The sequence below is a fragment of the Ursus maritimus genome, unplaced genomic scaffold (genome assembly GCF_017311325.1).
Source record: "Ursus maritimus isolate PB19 unplaced genomic scaffold, ASM1731132v1 scaffold_3, whole genome shotgun sequence".
Lineage (NCBI taxonomy): Eukaryota > Metazoa > Chordata > Mammalia > Carnivora > Ursidae > Ursus > Ursus maritimus.
Window position 1 is genome coordinate 23,870,293 of NW_024425563.1, and position 17,471 is coordinate 23,887,763.

General features: G+C 44.2%; 1 protein-coding gene across 1 annotated transcript in view; it reads right to left on the minus strand.

The window, feature by feature from the left end:
* SND1 (staphylococcal nuclease and tudor domain containing 1) overlaps positions 1-16,397 on the minus strand; it is a 407,925-nt gene extending 391,528 nt beyond the window's left edge. The window contains exon 1 of the mRNA XM_008705837.2: positions 16,118-16,397. Within this exon, the coding sequence (XP_008704059.2) occupies positions 16,118-16,195 (78 nt within the window). The 5' untranslated portion in view covers positions 16,196-16,397. The remainder of the gene's footprint in view (positions 1-16,117) is intronic.
* Positions 16,398-17,471: the final 1,074 nt, after the last annotated feature.

Consider the following 17,471-nt stretch of genomic DNA (forward strand, 5'->3'; position numbering starts at 1 on the left):
CTGGAGAATCTCCCAATTAAGTGTTCAATATTCAATTGTCTTCCCACTCCCTCAGTCACTTCCTATATCTCCCAAAGGGACACTAAGCAAGTGCGATAATTTCTTCTATGATTATATTCTCCATGATTCTTACATTTATTCTTATTTAACAGACAACAATGTCTCGGTAGATTTACACCCCAAAGCCTGTATCCAAATACCAAGGTACAAACATATATTTGAATGCCTTAACTGGAAGCAATGAAAGTAATGCTACTTCCTTTTTATCTTCAGAGAAATGTAAGTGGATAGGTAAAGAACACACTGTGACAGAGAGGGAAGTGCTCAGAGAGGGTACAAGCAAGCCTGAGTGACCTCTGAGCTCACGCACAGCGGTCTCTGATGGGCTCATAGTCCACCACCCCCCAACCAGATCCCAGGTGGAGTCCAATGCAGCCACTAGAAACATCAAACTGCAGACTCTAGGGCTCTGACATAGAGCTCTCGTCAAAGCGCTGTACATGCACAAGGTATTACAGATCCGTTCCTCTGCCAGCCATGAGCAGGGTTAACTATTCCAAGGGCTGTGCCTTCTGGATGTTTTCCACATCCCAACCTATAATAGTGATTACCAAATAATGATGGACTGGAGCCCTAGTCCAAAGATTTGGTTGGGGACTACCAGAAATTTTAATGCACTGAAAGCTCTTTAAAAAGTCACTGATTTGTACCTTTTCTTAAACACTTCAAAATACACTTTTCTAGAGTATCTGGCCTCAGCCTGTCTTATGGGTTTCAAATAACTGACACGGTTCTTCTGTTCACATACATTTCATCTGCATGCCCATTCTGTGCCTCAGAACTACTTCACATGGTCATATGAGAGGAGGGTTGAAGATCAGATGCCTCTTAAACTTCTGTGTCACACTGCAGGTAGAGGACGAAGCTACCCCAAACAAAGGCTTCTTCTTTCTTCTCTTAAGGAAACCCAGGAAAAAGTTGTTCCTGATGTCAAAAAAGGCCATCCCTCCACCCTGCAGGAACTGATGGGGGTGAAGCAGGGGTTGCTAAGGTGGGGTGGAGAAGCCTGGGACTGTATTCCAGGAGCTACTCAGTTACTGGGTCAGTCCAGCCCCCATCCCCGACTTTGACTCCTTCCTCCGCAGCACCCTCAATGTTCAGAGGAAGGAGGGAAGTGCTCCCCGATTCCTGATCCAGGGAGGCAGCGGCCAGAGCGCAGCTATCATCCTACTAGCCCTCATGGCTGTAGCTGCCATCTCTGACTACTCACAGCACTGCCGGCATAGTGGCCCAGAGTACAAAATGTCACATCACAGTCCAATAATTAGGAGGGGAAGGGGGGCTGACACCAGATACAGCTAAATGAAAGCACACCAGAGACCCTGAAATACTGGAGAGAAATGAAGATTATATGCCTTTAGTATTATTTCTCAGATTTGCTTCCATAAAGTCCTATGCATTTTTTCTTAGAACTTTGAGCAAAAGGGATGCTAGCTTATAGAGAATACCCAGTATGATTCAGAGTGAATCACCTCTAAAGAATACCTAATATATTTATTTTGGTTTATATGCAGGACTGACACTAGAACTTAAGGATGTAATTCAATTTCTAGGCTACCCAAGAAAAGCATTAATTTTCCCATTTTATTTTCCAGATTTGTTTGGAAACTTTTCCTTTTTGAAATGTTAATGGTCAAATTTAGGTCAAAATAAAGTACAAATCACAAATCTACCATAAACATTTCAGAGTCCTTTATTGCTAAATTAATGTACCATCCCAGGATTCTTCTTACCATTAAAATCCTAGGATTACCATAAAATCCTAGGATCATGGGGGAATAAAAACTGAAGTCTCCAATCATCTAACGCAGCTGGGGATCACAAGACAAGTGGTCATTCCTTCCCCACAACCAGCTGGTGCGCCAGTCTGGCCCCTCCATCATAATGCACAGACTGGCATACCTCCTCAAGAAGCTAACAGAGGGCTCTCTGGCCTATCTGGAACTCCCCTGTGTTATCTTAACTGCAGGTACTGCCCAGAAGAGACTGCTCCTCCATTTTATTAAAAACATCCAGGGGCGTCTGGGTGGCTCAGTCAGTTAAGGGTCTGCCTTCGGCTCAGGTCATGATCCCGCAGGTCCTGGGACTGAGCCCCACCCTGGGCTCCCTGCTCAGCAGGGAGTTGCTTCTCCCTCCCTCTATCCCTCCCCCCACCCCGTGTGCTCTCTCTCTCAGTAAAATCTTAAAAAATAAACAATAAAAAAATAAAAACATCCGTAATAGTCTACATATCCTATGCTAACCATAAAGTCCACCTCTAATTCCCCTCTCCCTTTGGGGGGGTGGGCAGAGGGAGTGCACTCTCTAATGAACAACAAAACAAATACATTTCTTTAAAGTAAAGCATAGAAGGGTGCCTGGGTGGCACAGTTGGTTAAGCATAGGACTTTGGCTCAGGTCATGACCTCAGGGTTGAGATCGAGCCCTGCACTGGGCTCCGCACTCAGCTCATAGTCTGCTTAAAACCGTCTCTCACTTTGCCCCTCCACCCTGCGCCCTCTCTGACTCTCTCAAATAAATAAAATCTTTTAAAAAATAAAATAAAGCATAGAAATTTCAAATCCAAGTTTATGGACAGCTCAGACTCACAGGGCATCTTTACTCTTAGCATTGTGCCATCACCACTTTCAAAAACCAATTTTCTAAGTTCCTCAGATAAGCTAAGTCCCAAGCTTCTTATTCTCCCTACACTGGCTTTCAGCTTCTCCTGTTGATAATCAAAGAAACACATTTTCTTTGACACAAGAGTGAGAGAGGTACTTTCATTAAGAGCACTGATAATGATAACGGGAACACTTAAGAATTAAATGGAAAGCAAGCGTTCCAGCTAGCAGCCCTCTGCTGCTTTGCTATGTAACGGAAAGTTAGTCCTCCAGAGCTGGAATCAGGATGACTAACACTGGGGCAGGGCAGGCTTACCCAGGAGCTGGGCCTGTGCCCCACAGAGAGCCTGCAGGAGGTCTCAAGAGATTCTAAAGCTCTCACAAGAGAGGAGTTTAACAAGATAACTTGGCTTTTAAGTAATAGAGGCAGCCTCCTGGCCTCTGGGCTGTGAAAGGGCTCACCTGCCAAGAGTAATAACACAAGCAATTACTGCACACAGAATAATAGATCTCAGCAGGATTCCAGGACCCAGGCACTCCAGTCTCCCTTCCACACAGAGGGAAGGAAAGGGGGGTAGGGAAAGAATGCACCAAATTTTATGAAGACCTGGGAGAGTCCTATTAGGTAAGCAGATAAATTACACTTGGCATAATAACACACTGTTTTGGGTTATTGCCAAAAATAAAAATGCCCCTGGTATTAAAGGCTATAAAACAATGGATTTTCCCTCTCCTGGAACAGAATTCATAAAGTTTAAAAGTTCACTAACCTCGCATTCCAAAGACTGGAAACAAAAACTTAGAAACCTCACCTCTTGTTCCTTTCTCTACTACAAACTTCCAGCAACGCTTAGTCACTTTAGGCAAGTTGCCTTAACCCTGAACACTGCATCCAGATTGCTCACAGCTGCTTCTAAGACTGAGTATTCCACCTGTACTTACCCATTTCTCCTGCCTTTTGTCTCATCCATTTTCTTCCTCTGCCTCTGTCAAGACCTGTCACTTTTACCACCTCCCCATAAAAGATTTTTAAAACAAACGGATCTGAAAATATCACATCTGACTTTTCCAACCCATCCATCCTCCAAGAAAACCATCAGTATTTAAATTCACAAGGTCCCCTTTCCATCATAAAACAAAGCTACCTGCCTCTATTTAACAGCAACACTTTAATGAGACTGACAACAAAAATTTCATCAGCCCAAAGCTTTACCCAGAACCAAGGACATAGCCTGGGGTCTCAAGCCTAGGCCGCTTTCTCTCCATTAAAGGCTTTCTTAGCCATGAGACCCTCTTTCAGGCCATCCCAGTTGCTAGATTTACAGGAACATCTACCTTCCGTTTATTTTGGTCTCTGTGAACTTTGTCACCCCACACTCTCCCAGATCTGACTGTTCTTACAAAGTACAGTAAGCAACCATTTTATCCCTGGAATCAGGACAGTTTGAAGTGAAAAGCGGTGTTCCTGATCATTATGCCAAGACAACAGGTGTAAAGAGCAACAGCCCAATGGAGATTGAGCTGTAAATCACCCCTTTCTTACAAAGGTGCCAAGGCCAGGTAAGGAGCTGTTACTTGCAAAGAACTAATTTATGTCCTTCCCTGGGAGACTGAGGTTTTAGCGAACCGGCATAGAGAACCGAAAAACCCCCAAATTTGGATTACTTAGTCTCCCTAGAGAATAAGGAAAGAGAATATGTTTTAGGGGTGCCTGGATTGGTTGAGCGTCTGACTCTTGGTTTCCACTGAGGTCATGATCTCAGGGTCATGAGATCAAGCCCCGAACCTGGCTCCAGATTCAGCGTGGACTCGGCTTGAGATTCTCCCTCTCCCTCTGCCCCTCCCCCTACTCACAAGCACACTCTCTAAAATAAATAAATAAAATCTTTCAAAAAAAGATGTTTTAGGGGCGCCTGGGTGGCTCAGCTAGTTAAGTGTCTGCCTTCAGCTCGGGTCATGATCCCAGGGTCCTGGGACTGAGCCCGCATCGGGCTCCCGGCTCAGGGGAGAGTCTGCTTCTACTTCTGCCCCTCACGCTTGCTCCCGCTCTCTCTCAAATAAATAAAATCTTTTAAAAAATGTTTTACATTGTAATGAAAAAACTGTTCTAAATATATCACCAGATCAACTTCAAGTTTTGCTGTGGACTTGGGTGGGGGTGGAGTTGAGACGGCAGTGATAAGGGTACTGGAAGAGGGGGATGAAATGCAGGCTGGTCCTGAAGTACCAGAGGCCAGAGGGTTGCTGGGAGGATGGGGGCAAGGAACCAAAGGGAGCCAGAACTTTTCCCACTTGAGTTTCTGCCTAACTAGCCAACCTTATGCCACTGAACAACAGTCTCTCTCTTCCTCTCTCTCTCTCACACACACAAACTGCAGTCTTCCACACATTACCTAAACTTGTTTAATCTTTCCTAATATTTCAACAGCTAATATCTCTGAAGTTCAGAAGAGTTACACATCTGCCAGTGCCCACGTTTCTGCTGTGCCAGGGGTTCCCAGACTTCTAAATTTCATAGACAAGTAAGGTTCCCCAGCCCCCAAAATCAGGGACTAACCTGTTATCTAGTTTTTATTTTTGCCAAGGATATTAAAACAAGTCATCACATTATTTATATAATAAAGGATATTTTAGCAAAAGTATTAAGAATATTATCTCAAAACTAAACCCAGTCCTTTAAATTGAACAACTTTAACATCCCAAGACCTGCCAGGTGTCTTTCTTTATTCCTCTCATTTTGCTCAGCCAGTTCCATTTTCATTCCCATCTGACTTGAGGATTGATACAGAAACTGCTGGACTAAGACTAGCTAATGGTCACTGAATGCCACATGCGCTGGACACTGTGCTAAAACATTTTCCACGCATTCTCTCATGTAATCAGCCCCAGCCCCATGAGGAGAGTGCTGTTATTACACCCATTTATAGGCAGAGCTGGAACTTGAGGGGTAAAATTACCTGCCCATGGTTATATGACTAGTAGTCGCTGAAGCAATTGACCTGAACCACAGACACTCCAGAAATCAGTTCAGTTCTGCCTCAAGACACAAGTCATGTCTGTTTCCCAATGTGGGTAGTGGCTTGTTTAAAAACAAACAAAAAAAACTGCTTTAAATGATAAATGAACCCTGTATATATCAGCATTTAATTGTTACACATGCATAAGAACTGTCCCCTTTCCAATTCTCTTTCCATGATTCCTATTAAACGAAGAAGAAAGTTCCAGTTTGGTGGCAGGAAGCCTTTAGCACATCTTCATCGCTTGTCAAATTTTCTTCAGAGCCCTCCACATGACACAAGACCTAACTAGAATTTAATAACATTTTGTTTTCATTGTGCATTTTTTAAGGTACTTTCTAGTTATGGCAAGTAACACGGGTTTCCCATTTCCAACAGTGAAATTAAGTTTGCTTTATTTTTTTTTTTTAAAGATTTCATTTATTCATTTGAGAGGAAGAGAGAAAAGCAGACTCCTCACTGAGCAGGGAGCCCAATTCGGGGCTCTATCCCAGGATGCTGGGATCATGACCAGAGCTGAAGGCAGACGCTTAACTGAATGAGCCAACCAGGCACTCCAAATTAAGTTTGCTTTAAAAATAATATTTCAGGGATGCCTGGGTGGCTCAGTCAGTTAAGAATCTGCCTTCAGCTCTGTCATGATCCCAGCATCCTGGGATGGACCCCAAATTGGGCTCCCTGCTCAGCGGGGAGCCTACTTCTCCCTCTCCCTCTGCCCCTCCTCCCGCGTGTGCGTGCTTGCTCTGAAATAAATAAATAAATAAATTCTTTTAAAAAAATATTTCAATTTTTAAAATAGCTGATTCCCCAAAAGATTTTTGAACTACACAGAAGCAGAGGCAGTGTTCCAGTGCTAAAACTATGGGAGGGGTACGCACACATCTGAAGCCCTACACCAAGGCTGGGATCTGCAACTGACTGAAAGGCTACCAACGCTGACTACCCTGGTTCAGTCTCTCCAGACAACTCTAAAAATTGCAGGGTTTTCCCACACAGGATGTGGCCATGCTTACCACCTCCCATCCTCACCTTGTCCAAGAAGAAAAAAAGAAGAAAAGCTATGCACCAGTCCATGGAAAAAAAGTCAAACCTCTCACATGACCTTGCCTGTCACCTTCTCATGTCACCTGTAGCTGGGTAGCTGCACACTTCCTTAGTCATGGAGCCCTCTAGCACCCAGAGAGCAGATGAAGCTAAAGCTCAAAGAACCTACGCTCCTTTAAATACCAGGACCTTAAAACACCTGACGGTCTTCAAGCAATTAAAAATTAGTTATTTAGTGATCCCCAGGTGGTTGGGCTCTGCCCTCCACTGAAGAGATAATGCAGTTTTCAAGGACACTCTGACTGGGGAAACAGAGGACTACCAAATGTGCAATGATTAATGAGTAATGAGATGTTAAGCTGTATTTTGCTCTAAATTTTACCTACGATGTTATTTGTAAGAAATAAACAGGTGAAGTGTAAGTAAAACCACCCTACAACCACCAAAAACATTAAGTGATATGAAAAGGTATCAGCATTGCACTGCCAGGAACGTATCTTCTGGAAATGCCAACGCAAGAACACAAAGATGTAAAAAGAACGTTCAATCAGTGTAGCAGTGTTTAGAATCATGAAAACCAAAAACATGTATCAACAAATAAATGGATAAGTAAATACACCCAAATGATGGAATACTCTTCAACCATTAAAGAATGAGGTAGGATCTATAATTATGACCTAGATGATGATGACAATTTTTTAAAAAGTTGCAGGACACATATATTATGACCCCATTTCTATCTCTTAAAGAAAAGGAGGATGTATTTTTCTGCATGAAAAGTCTGGAAACACATTTTCTTAGGAGAATAAGAATGAATGTTAGAAAACTGAGGGATTAGGCCAGAGGCAGAGAGATTTTTGTATTTAATTTTATATACTTCTCTACTATTTGAAATCTTATGAGCAGGTAATATTAAGTCCAAAACTTAAATATTGGTAATTATTAAATTACTAATGCTGGCTGGCATTCACCTGAACTTTTTGAAGGAATTCAGGGATGAACCAGAAAACTATTGGTCAAAATGAGGAAAAGTCACCAAGGGAACTGCAGATACGACCCTTAATCATAAGGACTTTGAAGACTTGAGAACTGTAAGAAAATTTTATTTCCATACTAGACAAACTAGTGGAATAAAAAGTAAAGACGAAGACCACCACAGAGGTCATTCAGGGTTTACTGATGTTGTTAAGAATGGGGCTTATAAACAAGAAACAGGATAGAAACAAACCAGAAAGCCCAAGCGTGTGGCTTCCAAAGATTACAAAAGCAGAAAGTGAGCAGCACAGAATCTTCATGTTTGTAGAGGACACTAAAGACTTCCATAGTAATAATGTACCAAGTTATTGGCACCAAATTATAGGATAATCTTGGGAATCTATGCAAATAGAAGGAAAAGTGGCAGATGAATGTTAAAATGAGCATATGGCCTAAATCAGGCATGTAAAACAACAACTTCTCAGCTGTCAACTATGACCCAAGAATGGGATCTCAGATCACTATAAATGGACCCCTGAGGACGTCAGCCCAATGCTCAGCTACAGATTAAAAGCAACGCAAAGTGTCCTGGGAGCCATCAAGACAAGCACTAAAAAGAGACTAGTATCCTCCTCTCATAAAATTCTAATGCACCCACCCCAACATTCCTTTTGTCATTTGTGTCCTGCCCCTTCAACTACACATAGAAAAGGAGTTAAATAAGATCAGTGGGTCTCAAATGCCAGTCCCTGAATGGATCCAAAAATGACTCTCAGAATCACCTAGGAGAGGCTTTTTTTGAAAATACAGATTCCCAGGCCACACAGAGATTCTACTTCAGTGCCTCTGAAAGGCCTTCCAGGTGGTCCTGAAGCAACGATCTGGTCAGAAAAATCACTGGGCTGCTTCTCTCTAATCCTACTCCCAGAAAGGATTTAAGAAAGCTTACAATAAAAAATAAACTCAAAAGAAAAGAAACCATGTGAGGAACTACCAAGAATAGATTATGATGATTCCCATACTTGCACGTTAAATGAAGTGGAAAAGATCTGCAAAAGACAATTAAGATGATCTAAAGGAAGAAGCTCCAGCCTTGAAGTGTAAAAAGCAGAGCTCAGAACCCTACCAAGCCCCCCCAGACTCCTCCAAGTAAGAGCAGGACCAGAGTAAACGCTCCCCATGAGCTAGAGTTTCCCAGAGTGCCCTCCTCAGCCCCACCTTCTCAAGTCAAGACCTGCTGCCCCAGGAGAATGGCAGGGTATTCTGAAGCAGAGGTGAGACTGTAAATAAAACCCACTGCTGGCCTGTTTCTCTGGGTCCCAAACAAGCACTCCCACTAGTCTATCCTGAGACCACTACTGAGGCCAGGAACCCCTGAGCTCATTTCTATCCACCACCTTCAATCCACTCCGCTACCCAGTCACTTAGTCTAATTCAAATTCTAACTCCCTCATCTCCTACACTACAAAAACCACATTTTACATTTCATCTACTGTCTCAAAAAAAAAAAAAAAAAAAAAAACCCAAGCAATGGGAACAGAAAACATGTTTCATTGCAGGATAAGCAGCAATTCAAAGTGAAGCCTACCATACGGTAGATTTCTCAGTTTTGATTCATCATGCCTAAAAGACATTCAATATAAGATTTCTTATACAATCACAGCCTTTGGGGCTGTAAGAAGTTTAGAGACTGAGTTTACCACTTCATTTAAGAGAGAAAGAGCCTGAGAGGTGAAATATCTTACTCCATTTCACTCATGTGGAGGATAGCACCATCTGGGCTAGAACTGTATCCCCTGAATCCTAGGCCAATCTCTCTTCTCTGCCAGGCTGCTTCCCAAAGACAATGTTAATAAATTAGGTTTACTAACTTTAGGCACAGATTCTCCCATCTTTTCAATTCCTCCTCTTACACGGGTTGGTGTTATAAGACCATCCCAAGAAGACTACCTCCCATATAGAATCTAAAGCACCTCAAAATGTGTTAAGGCATAAAGAGAGGAGATGGTGCCTTAAATCACTCATCATAAGCATATTAAGAGAAAATGTGCCAAGCTCAGTTTATAGGATAGACTGAACATCTCAAAAATGACATCCGAAAATGTCACCTGAATTTTCATTAGATTTTTACCTATAAGTTGTTTTACTTCCTAATTTTAAAAAAATGCCAACTGAAACCACTGTTTTTTTTCCTAAACCCTAGAGCTAAGTGCGAAAAACATTAGTTTATCATACTGAGTCTCAGGGAAAATAAGTGAAATATCGCAACACTCCATCTGCGTCAAATGTTCACAACCTGTGATTCTGCATCAATTTCAACTGTAAAAACAAAAAGCATATGTCAGTCTCCCAAGAGAAGAATCAGCAACAGACACCGGGTGTCTCTCCATTTCCCAACAAGAAATAAGAGGAAAAACTACATAAGCCCCTTAAGAGTTGAATCCCTTTACTTTGTACCTTATCCCGGATAAGGCTAAGAATTTCCTATAATATTTAGCTATGCTATTCCTCAAAGAAATGAAATAAAATAAATCCGAAGACCAGATTCCAAAGGGTATCTACTGTAACCCCTGCTAGAACCACACCTGTCAGCTGGATAGCTAGTCTACACTCATAATCGAGTACACAACAGGCCTTAGAACCTTCACTCATTTCCCAAATGTCACACTCCAAGTAAACTGAGGCACAGGCTCCACCAAATCATTTGCCCACTTATTACCAGCACTGAACACTACCTAGCTTCAGGAGTCTCCCCTCATGTTAATAAGCCACACTATGCATGAGCTAGTTCCTTCCTGACCATTAGTTTGAGCTCTGAAGCATATGACTTTGCTTTTCACCATCACTGTCACTAAAGCTTGCTAGGTTAAAAGTGTTGCCAGAGGCCAGAGCAGCAGAACATTCCATGTAGTAATAAAATGCTAACAGAAGTATAAACAACGACAAATTCTACATGCTATTTGACTCTCATTGAGCCAGCTCCTGGCATCTATCTTTTCAGCTAAGTACCCTCCACTGGAAGGTGGTGACCTTAGGAATACACAGGACTGGCTGACAGGAAGCCAAAAAAACCTTAGTCTTGGCCCTGTAAGAAACAAGACTATGACCAAGAGCAAGTATTTTTTTTTTATCAGTTTCCTACTGTTTACACTGAGTTACTGTGGGCTATCAATCTCACCAGGATACCAGGACAGCAACCGCCTCTACTGCCGTTCTGCCTTCTATCACCCTAAAACACATATTAATAGCTCAGGTGAAATCCTTACCATTTACGTGGAACACTGACCTTGAAGGAATTGAAGAGCTACTATAAAAACACTGAAGATAAACATCAGTGGGGATCCTACGGCTTTTGCACTTGCTGTTCCCTATGGCTGGTTCTCAGCTGTCTGTCAGATCTCTGTGCGAGTGCTGAGAGAAGCCTTTCCTAAACACCGTATCTATGGGTGCACCCCTTCCCTTGCTCTCAACCACTCTGTCCCATTCCCCAGAAATCAGATCTTGTAATATCATACTTATTTCTTATTTACGTTTTTATTGTCTGTCTCCTCCATAAACCATAAGGGCAGGAATCTGATCTACTTTTTACCACCGTTTCTCCAATACCCACACAAAGCTTGACACAGCAGATGATCAATAAAATTGATTCCACAAAGAAAGGAAGTACGATTGCTCATCATTCTGTATCATCAGTACATGGCAGCAGCCACTGTTAGCATGACTAGAGCCTGCTGGATGCTTTCTTTTCATACAGAAAAAAAAAATGACAGAAGACATTTAAGATACAGTAGAAACTTAGTACTCCTTTACCTACGATCTTGATTGAAAGCTACCATGCTCACCTGCTGAGAAGTGGGCAATTTTAAGACTACAGGGAAAAGCCTTCCATCCCCTTCTACCTAATTCTTTGCAAATGGCTCTACTAAAATACTGTTATTCAGCTACCTTGTCCCTGAGTAGTAGAATAAGAGTAGTAGTAGCATAAGAGTTATCTTAAGTAGGTTAGGAAAGATGTTTTTTTCTTTCAGTCTGCATGAGCTAAGTGCACGTAGGAAGGAGCAGATCAATGGACTACTACTCTTTGTCCCCACTACACTCTGGAAAGACACATACTTTTTAGTTCAGAAACCTAAGAAACAGTTAGGTATAATAATCTAAATTACATGTAGCATTTCCTACAAGCTGCACACTGGAGAAATTTCCACTAAGCTACTCACCAGGAAGTCGGTATCCCACTTGAGAACAACCTGGCAGCACAATTCCTGTTGAAGGAGGAAACTGGCCATCTCCTCCTTTTGATGCCCCTCTGCCTTAGTCACCCAGTGAGAATCACGCACGGTTCATAGCCTCAAACCAAAGACTGGCAGAGGGATTCCTTTCGCCTTTAGGCAATTAAATGGGGTGGGGTGAAATGAACGGAGATTTGGCCTTGTCCTCCCTTTGGCCTTTCACACCATAAGCAGGATAAGACATGCTGCTTCCACAGCAGCTTCTGATAAGCACAAAAGATTCAAGAAAAGTGGCAGACGCATTTTGCTGTCCTGAAAGCAACCCGTGTGGCTCCTGCTTGAAAAGACACACGAACACACCAAGTTAGAATGGGAAAGTGAAGAGTGAAAAGACATAGAAAACAGCTCTATCCCCAAAAGAGAAAGTAAACAGGTGTGTAAGACCAGAGAAAATAGCCATCTCCAAGTAGCTGCTAAGTAGAGTGACCAAATTTTACGCTAAGTACCCCAAAACTTCTCCCAACCTCATCTATTTAACATGTGCTGAAAATAATCTGTTGCGGCTAAAGTCTAGCAAATTATTCAAAAAAATCCAGAGTCAGAATCTTTCTGGGTTTTGAGAAAATACTATCTGATTTGACAGGGACATTCAGGGGCATTTTCCAGGTTATATTTTGTCTGCCCACACACTTGCCAGTCTCATCCCAACTCAGGAAATATAAATCCACCTTCAGGTTTTCCATCATCCTCACTGCCTTTTCAGTAACAGAACAGCTCCAAAATGCTTGTGTCAACTTACTACCCACTTCCTCCTTAAACACATTCCAGAATCAACTCTGTTTCTGTCCCTTCGCTCCCACTCTCAAAAGCAGACACAGCCTCTACCTTCACCATCATTTTTTAAAACTAGTCAATGCAAAGATTTTTTTACAACTTGATTTCCAAGTTCTTTCTTCTTTAACCTTAAAAAAAAGTAACAAAGGACTTACTAGGATTAGAAGGCAGAGACCAGAAGAAATCTGCACCTTCCATGGCTCTATAATCTGATTTTTGCCCCCCCCCCAAAAGAGGAAGGACCTCTTCACTGCAGCAAAGCTCACCCCTATACCGTTTCAGACCTGCAGCTCAGCCTGAGTCCAGACAAATATGGAGGGCGCCCTTGAAAAACATACCTCTGGTTAGTCAGTGTTCCAGATTCTACCCCTCTCCCAAAAGGCAGTAGCTATTCTCTAACTCTCAAACTATTTCCCTCTCACTTTCCTATCACAGAGCTCCATTTTCCTTTGTAGAGTTCTCACGAAGCACTTCCTAGTACCACTGGAAATGATTGCTCTCCAGGAAAATACAACTTTGCTTAGCACAAGAGCTTCACACAGAGCAATTTGCCAGTGGTCGATTTTTCATTCCAGACAAGGCTTCTACTCCTGGCACAAATCTGCCTGTCGCCCTGCAGTTCACCTGGCTTCCCTCCCCTAACCCCCACCTACGACTCAGCCACCCATCCCTGCAGTTTGGTCAAAGAAAGACACAGCAATATAGACTACTCATTGGCTGAATTTTCTTTTTTTTCCTTTTTTTTTTAAGATTTTATTAATTTATTTGAGAGAGTGAGAGACAGAGAGAGCACAAGCTGGGTGAGAGGCACAGGGAGAGAGAGAGAGGCAGGCTCCCTGCTGAGCAGTGAGCCAGATGCAGGGCTCGATCCCAGGACCTGGGGATCACGACCTGAGCCAAAGGCAGACTGAGCCACCCAGGCGCCCCACGAGGATTGAATTTTAAAATCTTCCTCCCACGGGGCGCCCGGGTGGCACAGTCGTCGTTAAGCGTCTGCCTTCGGCTCAGGGCGTGATCCCAGCGTTCTGGGATCGAGCCCCACATCAGGTTCCTCCGCTAGGAGCCTGCTTCTTCCTCTCCCACTCCCTCTGCTTGTGTTCCCTCTCTCGCTGGCTGTCTCTGTCAAATAAATAAATTTTTTAAAAATCTTTTAAAAAAAATCTTTAAAAAATAAAAATTAAAAAAAATAAATAAAATCTTCCTCCCGGATTCAAGTGTGTCTTCCACACCACACTCCTATGCACATAATGACCATAAGCACCAAATGAAGTCACTCACCACAATAACAGCTCGAGGATAAGACAAGGAATAACATCTAATCTTTCCTCAACTTGATCACAGTCAGCTTCACTTTCCTGCAATTTTGTGGTCATGCATCACTGGCCCCACCCTCCACATTATAAAGTCATGTCCTAGAGGCAGAAGCAGCACAGCACGAAGTGGAGCAGCACGCGCTGTGGCAGACAGGCCTGGGTTCAAGTCCCAGCTCTGCCTCTTACTGCCAGTAAAAGTGCCTGTCCTTGCGTGAACTACTCTTTCTAAACCTCAGATTACACGCCTGTAAACTGTAACCAATAATGCTATCTACTTGTTAGGTGTTATAAATGAAATAATACAAACAGAATACTCAGCACAAGACACGACCCTTAATAAATAAGTGATTGTTGATGTTCCGTATCCATGGGGGTAATCTGCGGGCATGGTCACCTCATAGACTCCAAATGCCCTGGAGGCCTCTAGCACTGACAGAAGCAAAAATATATTCAGCCTCATTCCACTCTTACCCCACAAATGAGAGGGACCTTTAAGAAAAATTCAAGCCTTAGTGAAGGAAAGAATTCAGAAAGATCCACTCAATTGCTGCCAATCCCACCACCGGACCGCCAAGTGATGCTGTGTTCTTATGGTGAAGGGAAAGATCAGTGCAAATAAAGAAACTAATGTAAGAGGAGCTACTCATGGGACAGATCAAGATTCAAAGAGGCAAAAATATGTGGACCTTGGAAATTCCCTTCTCACTCAGCTTCTAATAAATTCTGACTTTCCATTTACGCATAAAGGGGAAAAGCAATACTGAAAACCCTGGGAATCTCAGCTGGTGGCAGAATATTACCTAAGAAATGAATACATGAGAATTAGGCTGGAGAAAAAAAATCTCAAAAATTTACACACACACACACACACACACACACACACACACACACAAGCTAAAGAACATTTTAACCCTAACAGACAATGAGCCAAGAAAACAGAATGTTTTTTAAACTTTGTGCAACTGCAAAAAAATGTGGAACTTTGAGAGAAAATATCATAAAAGATATTTGCTGTTTCAGAAGGAAGTCAGTATTAAAGTCTGAAATGTCTGAATGTCTATTAGTCTGCAGTCATCACAACTGGAAAATCTGTCAACAACCAAGAAACGTCAAGTTCCAAGATTTGGGAGGGTTCGGGGGAGAACAGAGGTAACAAGTGATAAAGAGAATTTATGCTACAAAATTATCATGGAGCCGGAGGGTAAATTTTTAAAAATTAGTCTTGCAGGGTTTTAAATACAAAATTCAAGAATGTGGGGAGTGAGGGGATATAAAATCAAGCAGAATCTAGTGTTAGGGCCGTAGACTGGGAATCCGAACACTTGGGCCCCGGTCCTGGCCCCGATCCAAGCCACCACGTGATGACCTTAGGCAAGTCACTGCCCTCTTCAAACCAGTCTCCTTATGTGTAAGGGGTGAGGGAACAATAACGATCGCTAAAATTCCTACTGGCCTAGCATTTAAGGGTCAGAAGGAGAGGGAGACCAAATACTAAGAGCTTTCGGGACTACACACTTGACAGAAGAGGTGGAGAGAAAAAGACGGAATATGAAGGCCAAAGAGCGAGAAAACTTGGGAGTAAGTAAGTGAGCGTCAGTGGAAACTGAAAAGCTTCAAGATGGCCAAATGCTCTTAGTTTCAGGGAAGAGCGGATGTCAGGATCTCGAAAAGCTGCACACTGCTCAGCAGATGTCAAAATGGACAGAAGAACGGGGGGATGGGAGGGCAGATATCAACTTCTTATCTCCGTTAATCAATCAAGTGACCGATCTGTCCTGGTAAACAGCAGGTCTGAGTGCCGCCGACCACGGAAATCACTGTGACCCCTGATGCCAGAGTGTCCGGGAAGTAAAGTACCAAGGGGATTCCGTGTCGGGTTCCGTCTAGGAAGGGAATTCCGAGAATGGGTGAAAAGTAAGGAAAGGGACAGAGGAAAGGGGTTCTGGGAGACCATGCAGACTGGCGGAAGGGGAAGAGGAGCCAGCGCCAAAACCCGCCCGGAGGCGGGCGGTGGGGGTCAGTGTCCCGGGCCCCGCTCTCACCATCTTGACGATGCCCCGCTGCACGGTGGGGACCGCGGGTCCCCCGGAGGTGCCGCCGCTCTGCGCGGAGGAGGCCATGTGTAGAGATGGAAAGGCAGCAAGTAAGGCGGTGGACCGGCTTGGAGGTGTCAATGTGAGTGTCGGTGTTGGTGAGAGGCCGCCGCGGCAGAGAGCTGGCAAGCGACGGGTTTCGGGCAATGGACGGCACGGACTCGCCGGGCGCTCACAAGAGCAGCAGCGGGACTGGGAGCGAAAGAGGAGACGCGTTCTCCGCCGCCGCCACACGTTCTACTCGCCGCGCAAGCGTGCCAGAGCGCCACCGCCCTCCGGCCAATTAGCGCCCAGAGCCCGCCGGACCTCAAACCAATAGGCACCCTGCTCGCGGAGCCCCGCCCTTTAGTCCCAAAACGGGAGGAAAGCTCCAGGAAGCGCTGAAAGAGCTGATTTGCGGTGACGGCCTAAGTATGGGGCGGGACTTCCGGGGCAGCCGTAGTAGGTAGTGTCGGGAGGTGTAGTGGGAAGGAAAGGACACGTCAGCATCTGGCCGTGGGGCGCGGGGGGCCATGGGAGCCCCGGGGGCGGGGCCAGCCTCGCCCTCAGGCCTGGCCCCGCCTATTGTGCCCCGCCCCGCGAGCCACCGGGGAGCCCACGTGGACTGCAGCGTTCCTGGAGGGCTCACCGGGATTGGGGATTGGGGAATCCGGAGCCATGAAGGCAAAGAACTGAAAGGCTCTCCGCACCGGCTTGCACACCTAATCCGACATTTTATCTCAGCTAAAAGTGTGGGGAGAACTTGGAAAAGTCTGATCATCGTGAAATTTACGGATGTTGGCGTTGACAGGCAACGTGGCCGGGAACCCTCCCTGTATTCCGAAGTGTATTTCGTTCGTGTTTGTGTCGCCGGTGTCTAGCACTTGTAAGGCTTTCGATTAATGTTCGTTGGTGGGAGAAATAAATGTCTCTTAGGGGCTGATGTGCCGTGTGCGCGCGGGAGAATGACCCTCGTTTTCGGGCTCTTTGTAGTTTCGCCAATGAAGTTAGGGAAAGCGTTGGTGCAGCCTCTCCTTGGGCCTGGAGGAGAGAGTCCCTAGACCGCTTGTGATGAGCCACCCGCCGCCCCCAACCCACCTCATCCCATCCCTTTACCGGGCCCTAGTCTCTTTTGAATAGATTGGGGGAGGGGGGGTGCAGAGCAAGGGCATACAAATATTTAAATGAATGTTTAGAGACAATTTATGTTTGTCCTGTGCCCACTATGTGGAGCCAAGGACCTTTCCTTTAAACCACTTAATCTTAATCTTGAAATCTGGCTCTATACTGAGGACACCATTTCCCCTGTAGCTCTTTTGAGAAG